At 51.4% G+C, this 22,860-nt stretch overlaps 1 protein-coding gene across 1 annotated transcript in view; it reads left to right on the top strand.

The window, feature by feature from the left end:
- Positions 1-22,860, top strand: part of SOGA1 (suppressor of glucose, autophagy associated 1) — a 34,404-nt gene that overhangs the window by 2,179 nt on the left and 9,365 nt on the right. Inside the window, exons 2-4 of the mRNA XM_008049664.2 lie at positions 5,736-5,894; positions 19,344-19,406; positions 20,092-21,264. Coding sequence (XP_008047855.2) covers positions 5,736-5,894; positions 19,344-19,406; positions 20,092-21,264 — 1,395 coding nt within the window. The remainder of the gene's footprint in view (positions 1-5,735; positions 5,895-19,343; positions 19,407-20,091; positions 21,265-22,860) is intronic.

Genomic DNA, 22,860 nt, shown 5'->3' with positions numbered 1-22,860 from the left:
TGGGGTTTGAACTAGCCAGTCAGAATCCACCCTACCCCTCCCTCCTTCCCCCCTCTCCCCGCCCCGCAGCTGCAGTGCTGAGCTCATCCTGGGTCCTGGCGCTCTGGCTACCACCCTGTGCCCTGCGTGCCAGGCCTCTGGACAGTTTTGGTCCTCAGAATGCTGACTTCTTGCCCTCGCTGGAAGGACTTGATGCACGCGGGTGGGGTGGGGGCTGTCTGGGAGGGTATCCTTGGGAACTCTCCTGACTTCTCTGTAGATTCCTTGGTCCCTGCCCTGACAGGCCCCCACTACTTCTTGGTGCCTTAGTTTCCCCTTCTATTAAATATGGGCTTCGACCTCTGAATCCTAAGGGTTCTGAACTCCAGTGGTTTTATTGGGCATGTGGATTATTGGCGAGGGAGTCGGGAAAAACCTCAGGCCTCAACCTCCCACCCCCACTCTCCCAGGCCCTCCCACTCTCTGCCAGTCCTCACAGTTATCAGAACCCACAGGACCCCAGGGGAGACTGCCCGGCATGAGGAGGACAAGGGCAGGGGGCAGAGATCTGCTCTGCCACTTGCTTACTCTGGGGCCTTGAGTAAGTGCCTTCACAGCTCAGAGTCTGCTTCCCCATTTGGAAATGGAAATAAAACTCATCTTGCCTCTCCCTCTAGAGACTTTGTGAGGATAAAATGAGATCGTTGGAGTTGCACACTAAGTCTAGCAAATAAGCACCTGTTGGATGTGGGTTGCTCAGGAGAGCTTAAAAGGTACTAGAAGGACTGGTGGCCAGAGTGAGGATAGGCCAGAATGTCAGTGTTCTGAGGTGGGTAAGAATCATCTGGAGGGCTCGTTTACCATGTAGATTCCCAGGACTCTGACAGGGAGTGTCCAGTCCAGGGAATCTGTGATCTGAATTCCTACTGAGGCTGGGCACGGTGGCTCACACCTGTAATCCCAGCACTTGGGGAGGCCGAGGCAAGAGGATTACTTGAGCCCAGGAGTTTGAGACCAGCCTGGGCAGCATAGTGAGACCTCATTTCTACCAAAAAATCAAAAAAATTAGCCAGGCATGGTGGCGTGCACCTATAGTCCCAGCTACTCAGGAGGCTGAGGCAGGAGGATTGCCTGAGCCCCGGAAGTTGAAGCTGCAGTGAGCCATGTTTTTGCCACTGGACTCCAGCCTGGGTGACAGAGTGAGAACCTGACTCAAATAATTAAATTCTTGTCTGAGGTGACTCATGTAGGAAGCTGAGGACACACCAGTAACATGCTCCCTTCCTCAGATACAGATGTTGCTGGAGAAAACCTTCAGTAATTAAACCTTGGTTTTAGTTCCTAAGTGGTCTGTGCAGGTTGCCTCCCTTTGAGCCTTGGTTTCCTCATCTGTAAAATGGGGACGAGCGAGGTACAGTGCCTTGAGTCTGTAATCCCAGCTACTCCAGAGGCTGAGGTGGGAAAACTGCTTAAGCCCAGGAGAACAAGACCAGCCTGGGCAACATAGCAAGACCCCATTTCTACAAAAATAAAAAATAAAAATTAACTGGGCATAGTGGTGCACACCTGTAGTCCCAGATACTCAGGAAGCTGACATCGAAGGATCTCCTGAGCCCAGGAGTTCAAGGTTATGGTGAGCTATAATTGCACCACTGCACTCCAGCCTGGGTGACAGAACAAGGCCCCATCTCTAAAAATAAAGTAAAATAAAATAGAGGTGACATTCCCCCTGTCCTGGGGTTCATGGGAGGATTCAGCCACACCGGACTCAGAATGCTGCGGCCAGGGGCAGCATTCTGAACTCTTTAGTGAGAGTTCCTGTCCCCCTCCCTGAGAGTCAGTGACAGGCCCAGAGGTCCCGGAGTGGAGGGGCCCAGTGCACGGGGAGACTAGAGGCTGCTGGCTGTCCTTGGCTGGAGCCAAGCCCCAGTGCTATAAACGGTGACCTCATGGCTGAGTGCATTTGTTTGTGCCTTGGGGATTTGCCCTGGTTTCCTGAAGCTGCAGCTGCCTTGCCTCCCTTAGTATCTCAGTCCCCTACCCATGACATAGGCACGTGGGCCCTTCAGGCGCCTGATGCAGTGAGCCCACTGTCAGGACTTATTATTAATCTTCTATTGTTGACGTTAATGTAATGTGTCTTCAAGCTTCGAGCCTATACAACAGGATCAGGTTGAGAGTAAGATTTTATTATGCTTTTGTTTATTTATTTATTTTTTAGAGACAGGGTCTTGCTCTGTCTACCACGGCTGGAGTGTAGTGGCACGATCATAGTTCACTGTAGCCTTGAACTCCAGGACTCAGGGAATCCTCCTACCTCAACCTCCCGAGTAGCTGGGCCTAGAGGTGTGCCCCCATGCCAGACTAGTTTTTTATTTTTGTGTAGAGGCGGGGACTCCCTATGTTGCTCAGGCTGGTTTCAAACTCCCGGCTCAAGCGATCCTCCTGCCTTGGCCTCTCAAAGGGCTGGGATTATAGGTGTGAGTGAGGGCACCCATCCGAGAGCAAGACTTTAGAGGTGACCTACAGGATTTCAAATCTTTCTAGCTGTGTGACCTTGGGAAGTGGCCTTTCTTTTCAGAGCCCCAGAATGGGAGTAGTCATCAGAATGCTTCCCAAGGGGTGAAAAACATGGGGTGGACACTGGGGGAAGGCTAACTGATTCTGTCAATCACTCGTGAGGGCTGAGGGACCCAGGACCCCTGAGGCTCAGAGAGGGCAGGGGGCGTCCCCAGCCCACAAGGCTCATGCCTCCTAGTCTGGCATGTTCTTTGCTCTCATTGGTCTCCATTTGGGGCCCAGAGCACTGTGGGGGTCTGAGGTAAAGGGCTCTTTGTCCGTGTTGGAAGGCTGCAAGCTGCCCGGGGTTGGCGTTTCTTGACCTCGCAGCTGTTGGGGTTGGGGGGGCAAATGGGGAAGGAGTTCCATGAGATTGGGGCACAGGGAACCAGGGCTTCACAGGGACATGAAGTCCATAGAGTCACTCATGAATCCAGGAGGATCCAGAAACCCACTGGGTCATGCCTTCTTGGTGGTGACCAGGTAGATGCCCCGGTGGAGGCCATGGTGAAGGGGGGCAACCCCCAGCTGGGGAGGAACTGACCTACATGGGAGCACATTCGGAAGAGGAGCCCTGGCCCCCGGTGGCCTGTTTTCTTACCCTAGGCAGGGACACAGCCCCCTCTCTGGACAGTGGCAGGATGGGCATTTGAGGAGAGCTCCCCCAGCCCTACTCAGGCAGGTACAACCCTCCACATGTATTCAGCCATTCACTTGTTCATACTCTTCCCTTGTCACTTGTACCCTTGGAATTGTTTGTTCATCCAACAAGCATTTATTAGGCACTTAGTGTGTAGAGCTAAGACACATAGATACGAATGAGCCCAGGCCTGGTCTGGGGCCTCGATCTCTATAACTCACCACTCCTGCCCCCAGTGCCTAAGCAGGATGAGTGAATGAATGAATGAAGTTTTGATCAGAACTGAGGCTTACTGGGTGACCTAAAACCCCACCCTGGGAACCACAGCCAGAAGCCAAAGGCTGAACACACCCTGCAAAAGCTCTGTGGTTGGGTCAAGATGGGCAAAATCAGTGCCCAGAGGTAGAGCAATCACCTTGTGATTAAAGATTGTTGGATTGGGGTTTTTTTTTGAGTCGGAGTCTCACTCTGTCACCCAGGCTAGAGTGCACACGGCCACCACAGCCTCGACCTGCTGGGCTCAGGCGATCCTTCCGCCTCAGCCTTCCAAGTGGCTGTAGTTGGAACTACAGGCACACGCCCAGCTCATGTTTTGATTTATTGTAGAGACGAGGTCTCACCAAGTTGCTCAGGCTGATCTCGAACCTCTGAGCTCAGGCAATCCTCTCGCTTCGGCCCCCCAAAGTGCTGGGATTACAGGCTTGAGCCACTGAGCCTGGCCTGTTGGATTGTTGTAAGCAACTGTTGTGTTCCCACCAGCAGCCCAAGATCTGCGTCCTTTATTTCTCAGCAGCCCTCTTTACTGTTGCCCACACTGACTTCAACAGTTAAATACCTTGTCTCGGGTCATGGAGCAGTAAGTGCCAGGACCAGACTGTAGTCTCAATTTCTCCTCTATATTGCTTGCCTACTTTGTGGATGAGGAGAGTCTGGGGTCTAGGGAGGCTGTGAGGGGCCTATGGGCAGCTTCTGGCTGCCATCGGAGATCTTCAGGGACAGAGAGGGGCAGCGGGCAGCGCGGGAGGGGGAGGCCACACCCAGTTTTCCTTTCTAGTGGTTGTTTTTCCTGGCCTGTCTTGCACACTGCCAGGGGTCTGTGCCGAGCTGGGCTTGAGCCCAGGCAGAGGACACAGCCAGGGAGGGCCCTTCTCCCTTCCGGCAGGGAGGAGGCGCCGTGGCCATTTCCGGGACCAGCAGGCACCAGTGCTGTGCTGTCTGCCCCACACAGAACTCCTGCTGGCAAAGCCCTGGCACTCCTGTCCCCTTAGCCAACCCCTGGGGCTTCCAGCCCAGCCCTCACTGGCTCTGTGTGACCCTGAGCAAGTCACTTCTGCCCTGAGCTCCAGTTTCCTTGTCAGGAACATGGGAGCAGGACTAGGGGGAAGCTGAGGGAGGTTGGCACCCAGTGAGTACCACCCAACAGTAGTGCCCAGCCCACTCAAGGGTGGAGTCTGTGCAGCCTCCCAGCTCTTAGTGCACGGCCCTCCGACCAACACTTCATTCATTCGTTCAGCCAGCCAGCCATCCTGCTGGGTCACTGGGGGCAGGAGTGGTGGGTTATAGAGATCAAGGTCTCAGACCAGGTCTGGGCTCATTCCTGTCTATGTGTCCCAGCAGCAGCACCAGGCTGCACACACTAAGTGCCTAGGAGCTCAGTGCCCGCATCCCCACCGCCCCCTCCTGGCTTCCCTCACCCAGCCGGCAGCGCAGGCCAGCGCGTCTTCCAGGAACTGGTGCTGTCGCTGCAGAGTCCTGGAACGGGGCTAGAGACTGCGGCTCATTTAGTGTCTTTCTCTCGGGATGACTTGGATACCTGCCCAGCCTTTGTCATTTCGGGCATGTTCTGCATCCCAGATGACTGGAAATAGGTCTCAGGATCGCATGGTGATCTCTGGCCAGCCACGCCCTTCTCTGGGCTTTGGCTCTTCAGAGCAGCAGTCGCCACTCACTTGTTGCTCATTGTGTGCAGTAGCAGATTCAGTCTTCCTGTTGGGTCCACAAGGTGGGTCCTGTTGTTACTGTACCCATTTTATAGTTGAGGAGACTGAGGCGTAGAATCACACCCAGGATCACACCCTGTTCACCGGCAGAGCTGGGGCTTGGTGGTTCTGGGATGCCTGACTTGCTGTGGGTCCCCCCCACCCCCACCCCCAGTCACTCCGTCGAGGATGAGCTGCTGGCACCCCCCCTAGGCTCTCGCAAGGACTTGGGCAGGAAGGCGACTGGGAGAGGTTTGGAAGTGTGAAAAGCCCTGGCAAATGCAAAGGCGTTGCTTAGGGCAGGCAGGACTTCCCCGGCCTTCTGGGCTGTGCTGTGCCGCAGATGCGGGAGCAGAGCTGCCTGGGCTGGGGCTTTGGTTTTGTTCCTCCCTGGCTGCTTGTCCCTTGGTGGGTTTCCTGGCCTCTCTGTGCTCAGTTTGCTCCTCTGCCAAGTGGGGGTGACAGGATAAGACTGCCTTCCCCCAGGGCTGCTCTGCGGCAGAGGCGGGGTGGGCCGTGGGACTGGTGGGGGCTGCTACCCTCAACCTGCTCAGCCCTTTTTGCCCTGCCCTGCCCAGGTCTCTAAGGACATCTCCATGCGGCTGCACAAGGAGCTCGAGGTGGTGGAGAAGAAGCGGGCGCGGCTGGAGGAGGAGAATGAGGCGCTTCGGCAGCAGCTCATCGAGGCCGAGCTGGCCAAGCAGGTGCTGCAGGCAGAGCTGGAGCGGCCGAGGGAGGTGAGCTGCGTCCTGGCGGCAACCTGGGGCTGCGGGCACATGCACACTCAGCCTGGCCGGTGTCTCCAAGCCTCTGCCTGCCTGTGGGACGTGGGTGGCTGTGCCTCACCACCTGGGTTGTCCCTCATTTATTCCTCTGGCACCTGCTGTGTACGTTGTGTGCCGGATACAGAGGCCGCATGGTGAGTGGAATAATGCAGGTTCCTGCACCTAGGAGCTCATGGGCTCACAAGGCCGAGAGTCGCTCAGCAAAGAACCACAGTTGCTGGGAAAATAATGCCCAGCAGGGGCCCAGACCTCCTGCCTCAGTTTCCTTATCTATAAAATGGGACAGGCCGGGCTCATACCTGTAATCCCAGCACTTTGGGAGGCGGAGGAGAGAGGAGAGAGGGTTGTCTGAGCCCAAGGGTTTGAGACCTGCCTGGGCAACTTGGCGAGACTTCGTCTCTACAATAAATCAAGAAAATTAACCAGGCGTGGTGGCGCATGCCTGTAGTTCCAGCTACTTGGAAGGCTCAGGCGGAAGGATCGCCTGAGTCCAAAAGGTTGAGGCTGCAGTGGCCGTGAGCGTGCCACTGCATTCCAGCCTGGGTGACAGAGTGGGACTCCAACTCAAAAAAAAGAAAATAGGGCAGTAGTGTCCTGAGGCACTGCGAGGGCTAACTGGGATAACTGGTATGGACGTGCATTGGGGACTGCCAGGTGTTGCTACTTGGTGTGAAGTCAGTACTGGGGCTGGCTCTCAGATTGATGTCCCTTGGGTACCAGATGCTTCCTGAATGTGATCCCTGGGCGCTATCCTCTTTGCCTTTGCTCTTGCTTATTTTTCCTCCTCTTGACATACTTTCTTCTCCTTCTGCAGTGTGTTACACACCATGCCTGATAGTTTATGTCAAAAAAAAAATTTTTTTTTTTGAGTTGGAGTCTCACTCCGTCGCCCAGGCTGGAGGGCAGTGGCACACTCATGGCACCCCAGTGTTGACCTGCTGGGCTCCAGCGATCTTTCCCCCTCAGCCTTCCAAGTAGCCAGAACTACAGGCATGTACTACCATGCCTGGCTAATTTTTGATTTATTGTAAAGACGAGGTCTTGCCAGGTTGCCCAGGCTAGTTTTGAACCCGTGGGCTCTGGCAATCCACTTGTCTCAGTCTCCCAAAGTGCTGGGATTACAGGCTGAGCCACCGAGTCCCACCTCAAAAATTTTTATGAAGGCCCAATGAGGTTGTGATCATACCATTTTTTTTTTAGATGAGGTCTTACTGTGTTGCCCAGTATGGTCTCTGACTCTTGAACTCAAGCAACTCTCCCACCTCAGCCTCCCAAAAGTAGCTGGGATTGTAGGCATGAGCCACCACGCCCAGCTTGATCACACCCATTTTATAGATAAGCAGACAACCCTTGAAAGAGATAGGGGATCTGCACAATGCCATTGGGAAACCTAGGAGACCCTTAAGGCTGGAGTCCTCCTTACTCTAGGGTTCTGTGTTCCAGGCCAGGGTCAGCTTCTGGCTCCTGAGATAGCTGGACCTCAGCTCTTGTGAGCCATCCTGTGAGCCATCCTGTGATCACACATTCTTCTAGGGCACACTTCTTGCTGCAGGCTGCCTGCCTGCTTCCCCAGGAGGTGGGCACACCAGCATTCCCTGACTGAGAAGCCGCAGCCCAAGGCCTGAGCTGTCTTTCAGCCATCCTTCCTGCTTAGTGTGCTGACTGTACCAGCGCCTTCTCCGTGTGGAGAGGGGGTATTTGCTGCTGAGGGCAGTTGCGGAGCCTTGCTCCCTGCACCAGGCTGGCTGGCAGGACCCTTCCCTCGTGCATCCTCCCACCTACCATGGCCTGGCCGACAGTTCAGGACACTGTCCTCTCACCACACTATTGCTGCCACCACCCCTGACAGTGAAAAGGGGAGACGATTTCAGAAACCATCCTGGAGATTAACCTGTTCCCACTGCACAAGTGAAGAAACTGAGGCCCAGAGAGGAAAATCCTACTTGAGTTCACCCAGTCTTTCCTTAGCAGAAATGTGCTTCCTTACCAAAACCCTGAAGCCACTTCCTTCTTCTAAGTCTCAGTTTCTTTATCTTGATAGCAGGATAACTGTACCCATCCTATGAAGTTGTGTAGGATCATTGAGATTGTGGAACGTGGCCGGGCGCAGTGGCTCACACCTATAATCCCAGCACTTTGAGGGGTCAAGGTAAGAGGATTGCCTGAACCCACAGGTTCGAGACCAGTCCGGGCAACTTGGCGAGACCTCATCTCTACTACAATAAATGAAAAAAAAAAAAGATTGTGGAACCATAAAGTACTCTGAAGAAGTTAAAAAGAATAAGATAGCATGGCAGTTCCTCAGAAAAGTAATCATAGAATTACAGTATGTTCCAGCAATTCCACTTCAGGGAATTGAAAGCAGACTCAGAGACATTTGTGCACACCCATGTCCCTAGCAGCATTATTTGCAATAGCCAAAAGGTGGAAGTGGCCCAAATGTTTATCAGTGAACGAGGATACGTATGATGAAATATATTATTCAGCCTTAAGAAGGAAAGAAATACCAACATACGCTGCAGCGCTGATGAGCCTTGAAAACATTGTGCTGACTGAAATAAGCCAGGCACGAAAGGATGAATATTGTATATTCCTTTTATATGCAATATCCAGATCAGTCCAATTCATAGAGACAGCAGGATAGTGGCTTCCAGGGGCTGCAGAGAGGACACTGAGGGGTTGGTGTTTGGTGGGTACAGGGTCTCAGTTTGGGAAGGTGACAAGGTTCTGGAGGTAATGGTGGTGGTGATAGTTGCACAGCATTGTGAACGTACAGATGTCATTGAGCTGAACACTAAAAATGGTGGATTTTATATTATGTATATTTTACCACAATAAAACAAAAAATAGTTAAAATGGTAAATTGTATATTATATATTCTTTACATATGGTATGGAAAGACCTCCAAGTCTATTATTAAGCAGGAAAAGAAAGTTACAGAACTATACATATAGTGCCAAAGCCACTGCTGCTTTGAAGCGTGTACACACATGTGCAAACATGTAGCAAACTACAGGACAACCTGCTGGTCTGAGAAGTTAGAGACGGTGGGAGTGGGCTAGGCAGTGACATTTGCTTTTCATTTTCTTCGTGCTGTGCTTAGGGCTTTTTTTTTTTTTTTTTTTGAGTTGGAGTCTTACTCTGTCGCCCAGACTGGAGTGCAGTGGCCGCTCCCGGCCACCAAAGCCTCTACCTGCTAGGCTCCGGCGATCCTTCTGCCTCAGTCTTCCAAGTAGCTGGAACTACAGGCACGTGCTACCACGCCCAGCTAATTTTTTTTTGGTTTATTGTAGAGATGAGGTCTCGTCAAGTTACCCAGCCGGGTCTCGAACCCGCGGGCTCAGGCAATCCACTCACCTCAGCCTCCCAAGGCGCGGGATTATAGGCTGAGCCACCGAGCTGGCTAGGGATTTTTTTAAACAGTAAGAATGTATTTGGGCATTATTTGTGAAATGTCAGGAGCGGTCAAGTGTAGAAAGAGCCCTTTGTGGTGCCTGCACAGAGTAGGTGCTCAAGGACCACTGTTTCACTTCCCCTTGGAGATGGGATTGCGAGGCAGGTCACCCTCCTGATGTGCCCGTGGTCTCTGGATCCTGGCAGGAGCCTGTGTTTACTTGCTGTTTATCCTTTCCCTCCCCCTCCTCTTTCCTGACTTGGTTTCTATGGAGACGATGTTCCCTTAGCAATGCTGCCTGAGCTGCAGTCCTGTCATCAAGATCTGCCTTTGCCATCCTGACAGGTTGCTCAGGCGATGCTGTCACCCGACTGGAGCCCCTGGCCTGAGCTGATGTGGTTGCCATGGAGACAGTTCTTCGCTAGAGAGTAGGGAGGAGGCAGGCTCTCAATGAGGGCTGCGGAGCACTGCTGCCCAGCTGGGTTGCAGCTCAAGGCCGCACACCAGCCACCCTCTTGTCCAGTGTCATCCACGCCCTATTTTAGGCAGAAAGCCAGTGGCAGCGTTATTGTAACATAGCTGCTGTGTGTGAGCACGTGCTCCGTACCAGGCCCCGCGTGAGCATTGCACACACAGTGTCATATTGTTTAACCTACCAACAGCCTCCAGGCGCACATAGTGTCATTGTGTCCATTTCATAGGTGCCACTCTTTTCTTGGCAATTCTAAAAGTTGCGATTTAATTCACACACCATACAATTCACTATTTTAAAGTGTGTAATTCAGTGATTTTTCAGTATATTCATGATATCGTGTGACCATCACCATTATCTAATTCCAGAATATTTTTATTGCCCCAGGAGGTAACCCCATACCTGTTGGCAATTGCTCCACACCCCCTTCCCCTCAGTCCCTGGCAACCACTAATCTGCTGTCTGTCTCTGTGGATTTGCTTGTTCTGGGCATTTCATGCAAATGGAATCATGCAATATGTAATCAGGGGTGACTATTTTATTTAGCATAAGGGTTTTCTTTCTTTCTTTTTTTTTTTTTGAGTTGGAGTCTCATTCTGTTACCCAGGCTGGAGTGCAGTGGCACTCTCATGGCCTCCAAAGCCTCAACCTGCTGGGCTCCGGTGATCCTTCCACCTTCCAAGTAGCCGGAACTACAGGTGTGCGCTACCATGCCCGGCTACTTTTTGATTTTTCATTGTAGAGATGATGTCTTGCCAAGTTGCCCGGGTGGGTCTCAAACCCGTGGGCTCGGGCAATCCACTCGCCTCTGCCTCCCAAAGTGCTAGGATTACAGGCTGAACCACTGAGCCCAGCCTAGCATAAGGGTTTTCAAGGCTTATCCATCCATGTTGAAGAATGTATCAGACAGGATGTCATTCCTTTTTATGGCTGAGTAATGATCTCTTGTATGGATGTCTGCCACATCATATTTGTCCATTCATCAGCTGGTGGACATTGGGCTGTTTCCACCTTTTGGCTACTGTGGATACTGCTGCTGCAAACATTTACATGCAAGTTTTTGTGGTTACGTGTTCTCAGTTCTCTTGGGTATGTAATAAGGAATAATACTGCTATACGCAGATGGGATTCGGAAAAGACAAAGGTGGGACACAAACCCAGGCTATGCGTCCTCTAAACTCACACTGACTCTTGCAGCGGTGCCTCCCCTCCTTGCCCATCTAAGGGCTTTCCTGGGACTTGGTTGGGTTTTCTGAGCTTTGGAGGAGCGTGCACCCTCCAGCATGCACTGCCCTCCTGTGGACTCTCTACCTGATGGGGTAGGACTGCTTGAGTTCTAATCCTGGTTCTGCCGTTGTCCTGGCTTTGCCACTTATTTGCAAATGACTATAATCTTTGGCAAATTGTGTAACTGCTCCAGTGCTCAGTTTGTTTATAAAATTGGAATATTAGTCCCTACTTCTCAGAGGTGTTTGTGAAAATTAAACAAGACAAGCAGATGAAGTGCTTAGCATAGAATCAAGGCTTGCTAAGTACTTATTATTGTTGCCATCATGACCACTGGGATGGCCGGGGCTGGGAAGCCTTTGCCTTGCGTGGAGCTCTCTGCACAGAGCTGCTGGTGTTTCGTCGAAGGAGCAGCTACATTTCAAGCTATCACCCACAGCTGGTGCCGTCTATCCCTGTGACATTTGATTTGGGGCTAATGTCTAAACCATTCTTCCTTTCCTGCCCTACCCAGAAGCCACACGGCCTCCCTGACTGTCTCAGCCACTCTGGAGAAAGAAGGCCTCCGTCTCTGAGGAGCACCCACCCTGGTTCCTTCTGGAGTCAGCTTTGTATACGAAGCACAGTCTGTGTTTTCAGTGAGACCCTTCCAAATGCCCCCTCCGTATTTGGTGCAAATCTGCCCGGCTGTTTTGGCTGAAGGTTTGTTTGCTCCTCACAAGGCTGGCCTTTGTTTCTTGGCAGCAGGGAGGCACGGAAGGTGTTGGGGCAGAGGCCTCAGCAGAGCTGTGCTCAGGCAGCTGTCTGCTGGGCTGGAGGGGGCTTTGGGAAGGAACCCCGGAAGGATGGGGCTCAGGCTTCTAATAGAAGCCCTAGACCAAGGATGCTTTCAGGGCCACCTTGGCTGCTCACAGGGCGCCTTGTGAGTTGCTGCTGGGTGGGAAAACCCCTGCTGTAGGCCAGGCCACAGGGTGCCCTCAGGGCCCTGCACTTCCCTGGGCCTGTGGCTACATTCCTGCTGGTACCCAGGCACTGTCCTGCCCTGTCCCACCTTCCTAGGGCCCAGGGCCAGAACATCTGCTTCTTAGGCAAGGACTGGCTCCTGCCCTAGGGGCTGCACAAAGAGGCTGGCACACCCTGGCTCCCTCAAGGGGCAGCACCATAGCAGCCTGGCCAGCTGCTCCCTTGTTTTCCTTTCGGAGTGACCAGGTAGTATGGGAGCCAAGTGGCTTAGAAGAGGTCCTACTATAAAGGCTGGAGCCCTCTCTTCTGCATGTCACCCTCTTTTCTGGAGAGGTTCAAGCCACTCATCTCCTCTTGCCTTTTCTCTGTCTGTTGGAAAGGTGTCTGGTGACTTCTTGGAGAAAGCACACTTTCTTTTTTCTTCTCTTCGGTGGTATGTACATTTTATTTATTTATTTATTTTTAGTTGGAGTCTCTGTCACCCAGGCTGGAGTGCAATGGCACGCTCATGGCCACTGTAGCCTCGACCTTTTGGGCTCTGGCAATCCTTCCGCCTCAGCCTTCCAAGTGGCTGGAACTATAGGCGTGCACCACCACACCCGGCTAACTTTTTGATTTATTGTAGAGATGAGGGCTCGCCTAGTTGCCCAGGTGGGTCTCGAACTGTGGGCTCAGACAGTCCTCTAGCCTCTGCCTCCCAAACTGCTGGGATTTACAGGCGTGAGATACCGTCTGCCTGGCTGGTATGTACATTTTAAAAACATGTTTGATGACTTTTCCCTTCCCCCATCAGGCAGTATTACACGCTTAGCAGAGAAAGATTAGAAAATTCAAATAAGCCATTAATAAAAAAACTCACCTGGAATCCGTTATTCAAAGGGAATGACTATTTGGGTGGAGAGTACATACACTCCCAGTAAGTTTTTCTGTGTGTACATATATGCATATTTAAATGTCTATATGAATATGTATTTTTTATCTAAAAAAGTAATATGGGCCAGGCTCGGTGGCTCTGCCTGTAATCCCAGCACTTTGGGAAGCTGAGGCAAGTGGATTGCCTGAGACCAGCCCGGGCAACTTAGCAAGACCTCGTCTCTATAATAAATCAAAAATTAACAAGACATGGTAGTGCATGCCTGTATTTCTGGCTACTTGGAAGACTGAGGCAGAAGGATCGTCGGAACCTAGCAGGTCGATGCTGGAGTGACCGTGAGTGTGCCACGGCACTCTAGCCTGGGCAACAGAGTGAGACTCCAACTCAAAAAAAAAAAAAAAAAGGTAATATAAAAGCAGTGAAGCAAAAGGCTGGTTACAAAAGCCAGGAATGCGTGCCTAGCATTCCTCCAGGAAAGGCTGCGGGCACCCGTTGCTGCCCGGGGCAGGAGGACGGGTGACTGGCCTTGTGTTCCTTAATGTTGAGCCATGAGGCTGTGTCATCTGTTCAGAAATAACAGAAGTCATGAAACTATACGTGAGATAAAAGAAGGTCTTCCCCAACCCTGACCACCCTACTCCTCAGCCTGAGCCAGAGTCTGCAGTTTGCTTTGTGTCTCCCAGGCCTTCCTGTGTGTTCATATAATATACTTTCTCTGTGTGTTTTTCTGAAAAAAGAAATATGGGATCATATTGTACACACTGTTTTTGTAACATACATAATAATAAAGCATGAACATAAACTGTTTTTTTAAAATGATCTATGTTTGGGGGTTTTCTTCTGTCTAAGGTGCTTGTTATAAAAATCAAAGATCACAGAAGCAAATAAACATAGGAAGGAAAGAAGACTAAAACAGCTCATCATATTTCAGTATTTTGGACACAGAGACAGAGGTCCAGAAGGAGCCCCAGCAGGGGAGGGGCCTTTGATGTTATCTGCTCTGGGTACATTTTTTACAATGAGAATGTGTTTTGTTTTGTTTTGTTGAGTCAGAGTCTCACTCTGTCACCCAGGGTGGAGTGCAGTGGCACACTCACGGCCACTGCAGCCTCGACCTGCTGGGCTCAGGCGATCCTTCTGTCTCAGCCTTCTCAATAGCTGGAACCACAGGCATGCACCACCATGCCTGGCTAATTTTTTGATTCATTGTAGAAACGAGGTATTGCCTTGTTGCCCAGGCTGGTCTCGAACCCCTGAACTCAGGCAGTCCTCTCGCCTTGGCCTCCCAAAGTGCTGGGATTACAAGCATGAGCCACTGCGCCCAGCAAAAATGTATTTTTATATGCTGAATAAAAAAATGTATATATTGTGTAGTTTTGCCATGCACTGTGACTCATGCCTGTAATTCTAGTACTATGAGAAGTAGAAGTGAGAGGATTGCCTGAGCCCACAGGTTCGAGACCAGCCCGGGCAACTTGATGAGACTTCACCTCTACAATATTTTATTTTATTTTTTTTTAAGTTGGAGTCTCACTGTCACCCAGACTGGAGTGCAGTGGCCGCTCCCGGCCACTGCAGCCTCGCCTGCTAGGCTCCGGCGATCCTTCCACCTCAGCCTTCTGAGTAGCTGGAATTACAGGCATGCACTACCACGCCCGGCTGATTTTTTGATTTATTGTAGAGATGAGGTCTCGGTGGCTCAGCCTGTAATCCCACGCCTTTGGGAGACTGAGGTGAGTGGATTACAATAAATTTAAAAAACTTATCCGGGCATGGTGGCTCACACCTGTGGTTCCAGCTACTTGGAAGACTGAGGTGGAAGGATCACCTGAGCATAGCAGGTCCAGGATGCAGTGGCTGTGAGCATGCATGCCACAGCACTCCAGCCTAGGCGATAGAGTAAGATTACTCCAACTCAAAAAAAAAAAAATTGTGTAGTTTTAAAAAATTTTAAAGGAAAAAATCTGGAAGACCATATTCTCTATCCCCCACCCTTCAGAAAAGGTGAGGCGGAGAGTCCAGGGTACAAGTCCCCTATATTCTTACTGTTAACAGCCTCTGTAAAGTCTCAGATCTCCCCCCATACATACACAAACACCCATAAACACACACTTCATATTTTTATAACCATGATAACATGCTGTGGGTTTTGTCTTTTTCAGTAAAAAATGTTTTGAGACATAATTCACATATCATGAAGTTTACCCTTGTAACTCATATAGTTCATTGGTTTAAAAAAAAATCTTTTTTTTTTTTTGAGTTGGAGTCTCACTCTGTCGCCCAGACTGGAATGTAGTGGCTGCTCCCGGCCACCGCAGCCTCAACCTGCTGGGCTCCGGCAATCCTTCCGCCTCAGCCTTCCAAGTAGCTGGAACTACAGGCACGCGTTGCTACACCCGGCTAATTTTTGATTTATTGTAGAGATGAGGTCTTGCCAAGTTGCCCAGGCAGGTCTCGAACCCGCAGGCTCAGGCAATCTACTCACCTCAGCCTCCCAAAGGCACGGGATTACAGGCTGAGCTACAGAGCCTGGCTCAAAAAAAATTTTTTTTTGAGTTGGAATCTCACTCTGTTGCCCAGACTGGAGCCTGGTGGCATGATCACACAGCTTACTGTAGCCTTGAACTCCTGGGCTGAAGGGATCCACCCTCCTTAGACTCCAAGTACAGGCGTGCATCACCACTCCTGGCTAATTTTTAAATTTTTTTTTGTAGAGATGAGGTCTCACTATGTTGCCCAGGCTGGTCTTGAACTCCTGGGCTCAAGCAGTCCTCCTGCCTCAGCCTCCCAAAGTGCTGGGGTTACAGGTGTGAGCCATTGTGCCTGACCAGTTCACTGATTTTTAGTGTATTCGTGGAATTGTGCCACCATCACCACTCCCTAAAACCAGAATATTTTTGTCTCCCCTGAGAGAAACCCACCAGTAGTCACTTCCCATCCACCCTCCCTCAGCTCTTGGCAGCCAGTACTATTTTCTGCCTTTGTGGATTTGCTTATTTTGGACGTTTCATGTAAATGGAATCATATAACCTTTTGTGACTGGTTTACTTCACCTAGCATGGTATTCTACTGGTACATCCATGTTGTAGTTTGTGTTAGGACTTTACTTTTTTTTTTTTGAGGTGGAGTCTCACTCTGTCGCCCAGACTGGAGTGCAGTGGCCGCTCCTGGCCACCGCAGCCTCGACCTGCTGGGCTCCGGCGATCCTTCCGCCTCAGCCTTCCGAGTAACTGGAACTACAGGTGTGCGCTACCACGCCCGGCTAATTTTTGATTTATTGTAGAGATGAGATCTTGCCAAGTTGCCCAGGTGGGTCTCGAACCCGCAGGCTCAGGCAATCCACTCACCTCAGCCTCCAAAAGGCGCGGGATTACAGGCTGAGCCACTGAGCCCGGCTTTTTTTTTTTTTAAATAGAGACCATGTTGCCCAGGTTGCTCTTGAACTCCTGGGCTCAAGCAATACGACTGACTTAGCCTCCCAAAGTGCTGACTGGGATTATAGGCACGAGCCACCATACCCAGCCAGGATCTAATTTCTTTCATTGTGTGGATGGATACATTTTCCTTCTCCATTCTTCAGTTGGTAGACATATTTGGGTTGTAGTTTTGTTTTGCAGGTTACTCACCCTTAACAGGGTGTCTGAGAGACTTGACCATGTAGTGAATCTCATTATCCTTCAATCCTTCTGAATGACTTTATGCCACCTCATTCCTTGGGACCCCTAAATTGCCTTTGGAGGCTCCCTGGCTCCTTTCACTTCCTTCCTCTAGGGAATCTGCAGAGCTTGAAGAGGTGTGGTCACCTAAACCATGGCCCAGTCTTATAGATCAGAAAATGGAGTTTCAGGGAGAGGAAGGGGTTCACCTAGGACCTTAAACTCAGTTTCCAGGTCCCCGGGGCAACTCCCAGTTGAGACCACAGCCCTTCCCACTCAGTTTGTGCTAGGTAGGCCTGAATTTGGGGCCTCTACCTCTGTGCACCTCATCCAGGGTCCTACCTGTGCTTGTCTGCTGCCTCCTGGCTCTTGTGGAAGAACGAGTTTTGGGACCCTCACCAGCATTCCCTCCTCTTCCCGTTGCAACTAAGTTCCCAGGTCAGCTCTTCTGAAACACTGGCTCCTGTCTCCTTATACCCCAGTGTGAAATATCAGCCTCTACCTTCCTGCTGTATTTGCATTTCAAAAGGTCTCTTTAGAATTATTGGGGTTTATAAGATAATTCTGTATTTCGGAGCCCTTTTGGAGCACCTTTTCCTGGCACTGTGGATCCGACTGTGCTGTGTCACCTGGGAAGCTGTTTAAAAATACTGATGTCTGCGACCTATGCCAGACCATCAGTATTTTTAAAAATTTCCCCCAGGTGATTCTGATGTGCACCCAGGTTGGGAACCACAGTGCTAGCTCTGCTGTGGCTCTCATAAAAGAAAGCACCTGCTCTCCTACGGGGTCTTTGGAAAAGCTGACCAAAAGCAGTGGCTCCTGCCTATAATCCCAGCACTTTGGGAGACCTAGGTAGGAGGATTGTTTGAGCTTAAGAGTTTGAGACCAGCCTGGGCAACATAGTGAGATCTTGTGTCCACAAAAAATTTTTTAAAAAATTAGCCAGGAGTGGTGGTGGCACACGCCTGTAGTCCCAGCTACTTGGGAAACTAAGGCAGAAGGATCACCTGAGCCCAGGAAGTTGAGGCTGCAGTGAGCCAGGATTGCGTCACTGAACTCCAGCCTGGGTGACAGAGTGAGACCTTGACTTTAAAAAAAAAAATGGAAAGGTGAGGCGGAAGGATCACCGGAGCCCAGCAGGTCAATGCTGGGGAGGCGGTGAGTGTGCTACTGCACTCCAGCCTGGGTGGAAGAATAAGACTCCAACTCAAACACAAATGAAAAAAAGGTCACAGGTCAGCTATGGGTTTGCTTGGGACCTTCTTGGTTTCAGTAAAATGGGGCTTGGATTAGATCCAAGGCTCTCACCTTCAGGGATGAGCATGCATCCAAATCACCCAGGACCGTTTTCAAAAATATACCAGTCCAGCTTGCAAAGTGGAAAGCATCCTAAGCATGGTTTCATGCATAAACATAAATCGCCCCTCCCTTGGGAGGAAGTGTTCAGCGGAGTCATGCATCTAATTCAGTGACTTTTGTAAACAGCTAGGAACCTCAGTTATAATTGTTGTATGACATTTCCTCAAATTCCCCTCCGTAGAGCTTGTGCCATTTTGCATTCTTGCCAACAATTTATAAACGTTCTTGTTTTCTGTAGCTTCCCCAGTAGTATATGTTGTCAGTTATTTGAATTTTTGCCAATCTGAGAGAAATGGTATCTCCGTGTAGTCCTGAGTGGGGCCAAGCATAGGATTCAGTTTTCTTTTTTTTCCTGTGAACTGCTTTTCATATCTCTAGCCTATTTTCATATAGGTTTGTTGGCCTTTTTAGTCTTTGTTTCTAAAGCTCTTTACATATCTAAGGTGTTAACTCTTTGTGCAAATGTTTTTTCCCAGTTTGTCATTTATATTTTTTACTTTTCTTTGGGTGTTTTGTTTTTCCCATGTGGAGTTTACTTGTGTCATTAAGTATATCAATTTCTCCCCCGTTGCTTCGGGATTTGTGAATTGCTATTTGCCACCAGTCTCTGATGATCATTTCTGGCCACCTGTATAATTATGACTCGTTGCACCCACTTTCATTCTGCTTATTAATGCTGAACTGAAGTTCCCATTAGTCAAATGTCAGTTTCATGAGGACAGGATTCCCTCTGAGGTGGAGATTTGCGTGCCGAGGTTTGTGATGCGTCCCCTGGAAATTACACCCTGGGGGTGAGGCAGAGGTGGAAGCTGAGTCATACCAGTGGCCTCAACTGACCCCATAGGGAATTCTGGAGCAAGAATGGCCCTTTAGAGTTGAACCAGGCAGGCTGGACCAGTCTTGGATGTGGGCTTTATCCAGGAGGAGCACCTGACTGACAAGGCTGCTGCCCTCAGCCAGTGGCTGTCACCGAAGGGTGTTCCGCTCTGAGGCCTTCGCCAGGGGAATGCGTGTCTCTGTTCTGGAGAGGATCTGCACTGAGCACAACATCCTCCTTGGGTACTTTGCCCTGTGTCATGACTGTGTTCTCTGTACCTGACGGCCTGGCACGTGGTGGGTGCTCAGGAAATCTTAGATGAACAAAGGAAAGGTAAGCAAGGACAGAGAGCTAGCTCTCCAGCTCTTGGCCCAGGCCGCCTTCATCACAGTGTGGGGTGGACCCCTGGGTGGCGTGTGCAGAGCTATCACCAGTGCTCCGGCTTGTCTCCCCTCTGCAGCCTCCTGCGTGGTCTCCGGGGCCCACCGGCTCACCGGTGCGTGCTGGCCAAGTCTGTGGCATGGCTGGCCAAGGAGGGCCGTGGGGCCTTCAGTGGAGCCCTGGGCACCGCGGTTGCCCTTTGAATGTGCTTCACTCTTGTGAGCGTTCAGCTGTGACTTTGCTATTTCCTTGCAGCATTCCTTGAAGAAAAGAGGGACCCGCTCACTGGGGAAGACAGACAAGAAACCTTCGATGCAGGTACTTCCTGGCAGTCTATTCCCCCAAACCCCATCTCAGGTTTTAGTTTGAAGGCCTGAGCCTGACTGCAAGCCCACTCTACTTCCCAAACCATACCCTGAGTGGTTCTTAGACGCTCAGACGTCCCCAGGAACAGCAAGTTGGTTTAACAGACAGCAAGATCAAATCCAGAGGTCTCTTCAGTGACCCAGGTCTGAATCTTGGCTCTGCCACTTGACTGCCGTATGATTGAGGCAAGTCACTTCAACCTTCTGGCCTCCGTCTGCTGGTCTGTTCCTGCCTTGTGGATTTGTTGTAAGAATTAGATGGAGTACTATGGGCACCACTGGCCAGCTCCGGTACTGGATTGCAGCGTACCAGCCCCTTTTCGTATGGTGTCTCCTTTAAACCTCTCCATGGCTCTGGGAGAGGGAGGGACAGTTATTGCCTCATTTTACAGATAAGGGAGCTGTAGTTGGGATGGTAGTAGCAGTAGCACCTGTCCCTGAGACTGTCACCTGCTCTAGGGCCTGGGCTGTGTGGTGTCCCATCTTTGCTGCGAATAACCCTCCTGCTTCCCCCTGGACCCCAGCTCTGTGAGGGTTGGGCTGTGTCTGATTATTCCCGTGTCCCCAGCATTGTGAGTGCTACCCTAGAATGCTATGGCTGGCCCTAACCTTCCCCGTGTCGTGTCGTCCGGCCCCAGGAGGACAGCGCAGACCTGAAGTGCCAGCTGCACTTCGCAAAGGAGGAGTCGGCCCTCATGTGCAAGAAGCTCACCAAGCTGGCCAAGGAGAACGACAGCATGAAGGAGGAGCTGCTCAAGTACCGCTCACTCTACGGGGACCTGGACGGTGCGCTGTCCGCCGAGGAACTGGCAGATGCTCCGCATTCGCGGGAGACCGAGCTCAAGGTGCACCTGAAGCTGGTGGAGGAGGAGGCCAACCTGCTGAGCCGCCGCATCGTGGAGCTGGAGGTGGAGAACCGGGGCTTGCGGGCCGAGATGGACGACATGAAGGACCACGGCAGCGGCGAGGGGCCCGAGGCACGCCTGGCCTTCTCGGCGCTGGGCGGCGAGTGTGGGGAGAGCCTGGCTGAGCTGCGGCGACACCTGCAGTTCGTAGAGGAGGAGGCAGAGCTGCTGCGGCGCTCCTCTGCCGAGCTGGAGGACCAGAACAAGCTGCTGCTGGCTGAGCTGGCCAAGTTCCGCTCAGAGCACGAGCTGGACGTGGCGCTGTCGGAGGACAGCTGCTCGGTGCTCAGCGAGCCGTCCCAGGAGGAGCTGGCCGCCGCCAAGCTGCAGATCGGAGAGCTCAGCGGCAAGGTCAAGAAGCTGCAGTACGAGAACCGCGTGCTGCTGTCCAACCTTCAGCGCTACGACCTGGCCTCCTGCCAGAGCACACGGCCCATGCTGGAGACAGATGCCGAGGCCGGGGACTCCGCCCAATGCGTGCCTGCCCCGCTGGGCGAGGCGCACGAGCCCCGTGCCACCCGGCTCTGCAGGGCCAGGGAGGCCGAGGCACTGCCGGCGCTGCGGGAGCAGGCCGCCCTGGTCAGCAAGGCCATCGACGTGCTGTTGGCCGATGCCAACGGCTTCTCAGCCGGCCTGCGGCTGTGTCTAGACAATGAGTGTGCCGACTTCCGGCTACATGAGGCGCCGGACAACAGCGAGGGCCCCAGGGATGCCAAGCTCATCCACGCCATCCTGGTGCGGCTGAGTGTGCTGCAGCAGGAGCTCAATGCCTTCACGCGGAAGGCAGGCACGGGCCTCGGGGGCTCTGCCAGGGAGTCGGGGCCCTTTTCCACGCTTCCTCCGCTGGGCCCCCAGGGACCCTCCAAGGAGCTTTTACTGGCCAAAGACCTTGGCTCAGACTTCCAGGTGAGGTGTCCCAGGCACAGGTGCCCTATTCCTTTTTTTTTTTGAACTGGAGTCTCACTCTGTTGCCCAGGCTAGAGTGCAGTGGCACACTCACTGCCACTGCAACCTCGAACCTGTGGGCTCAGACAATCCTCTCGCCTCCGTCTCCCAAAGTGCTGGGATTAAGGCATGAGCCACTGCACCCAGCCAATGATACTTGTTTTATAATACAAAATTATAAAAGAGGTAAGAAGGACAAGGAGATAGGGCCTCAGAGTCAACCCCAGTATCTCTCAAATAAGAGACATGTGGTCTAGTCACTTAGGGAGACTGTATCCAGCCATGGGAATAAATGCGCCATTGCTACATGCAGCAACATCCAATGCTGAGAGAAGTCAGGTGCAGGTGAGTCTGTACTGGTTGATTCCATTATATCAGGTTCAAAGACAGACCACAACTAAGTTGACAGAAGGGAGTGGGAGTGCCTTGGGAGTGGGGGTGTGAGGAGAGGCTTCTGGGCTCGGGTCACATTCTAGTTCTCAATCTGGCTGATGCTCACCTAGGTGTTTACTGTGGGAAAATTCATGCAGCTGAGCTTCATGCCTGTCCTTGTCTGTACATTATGGCTCAGTAAAAAGTTGACATAAAAAGGGAAGGATTACCTGAACCCAGAAGGTCGAGGCTGCAGTGGCGGTGAGTGTGCCACTGCACTCCAGCTTGGGTGACAGAGTGAGACTCCAACTCAAAAAAAAATTTTGGGGGGTCGAGTTCTATGTAACAGCAGGAAACTTTGTTTTCTAGAGGTAATGAACTTCCAGACTTGATGTATATAAAATACTACTTACAAAAGTAGCAAAGGCACTTGTCCAAAAAATACATCATTGAGAAAATAAAACAAATATTCAAAGAATTTCAGAAGTTGCTGAGGTAAAAACATGAAAGAGAACTTCCTCCCCACATCTCCCACTTCCTGCTGGTACCACTGTTCACAGTCTGGAGTGGCACTGTCCACTACAGTACCACTGCCATATGTGGTTATTTAAATGTAAATAAAAATTATACGTAATTGAAGACTGGGTGCGGTGCCTCATGCCTGTAACCTGAGCCCTTTGAGAGGCCAAGGTGGGAGGATTGCTTGAGCCGTGGAGTTTGAGACCAGACTAGGCAACATAGTGAGATCCCATCTCTAAGAAAAATAAAAAAACCAGGCGGAATGGCTCGTGCCTATAATCCCAGCACTTTGGTAGGCTGAGGCGGGAAGACTGCTTAAGCCCAGGAGTTTGAGACCAGCCTAGGCCACATAGTGAGACCTCGTTGCTACAAAAAATTTAAAAATTAGCTAGGTGTGGTGGCGCACACCTGTAGTCACATCTACTTGGGAAGCTGAGCTAGAAGGATCGTCAGAGCCCAGGAGGTTGAGGCTATGGTGAACTGTGATCGTGCCCACTGCATTCCAGCTTGGGTGACAAAATGAGACCCCAATGCAAATAATAATAAATGAATGAATAACTAAAAAAAAAAATTAAGCCGGGCTCAGTGGCTTAGCCTATAATCCCACACTTTGGGAGGCTGAGGTGAGTGGATTGCCTGAGCCCGCGGGTTCGAGATCCACCTGGG

Source organism: Carlito syrichta, unplaced genomic scaffold, assembly GCF_000164805.1.
Source record: "Carlito syrichta isolate Samal-C Ts95f unplaced genomic scaffold, Tarsius_syrichta-2.0.1 Scaffold135908, whole genome shotgun sequence".
In the NCBI taxonomy this organism is placed as follows: domain Eukaryota; kingdom Metazoa; phylum Chordata; class Mammalia; order Primates; family Tarsiidae; genus Carlito; species Carlito syrichta.
The sequence above is the reverse complement of the archived record's forward strand: the minus strand, read 5'-3'. Positions and strand labels throughout refer to the sequence as shown.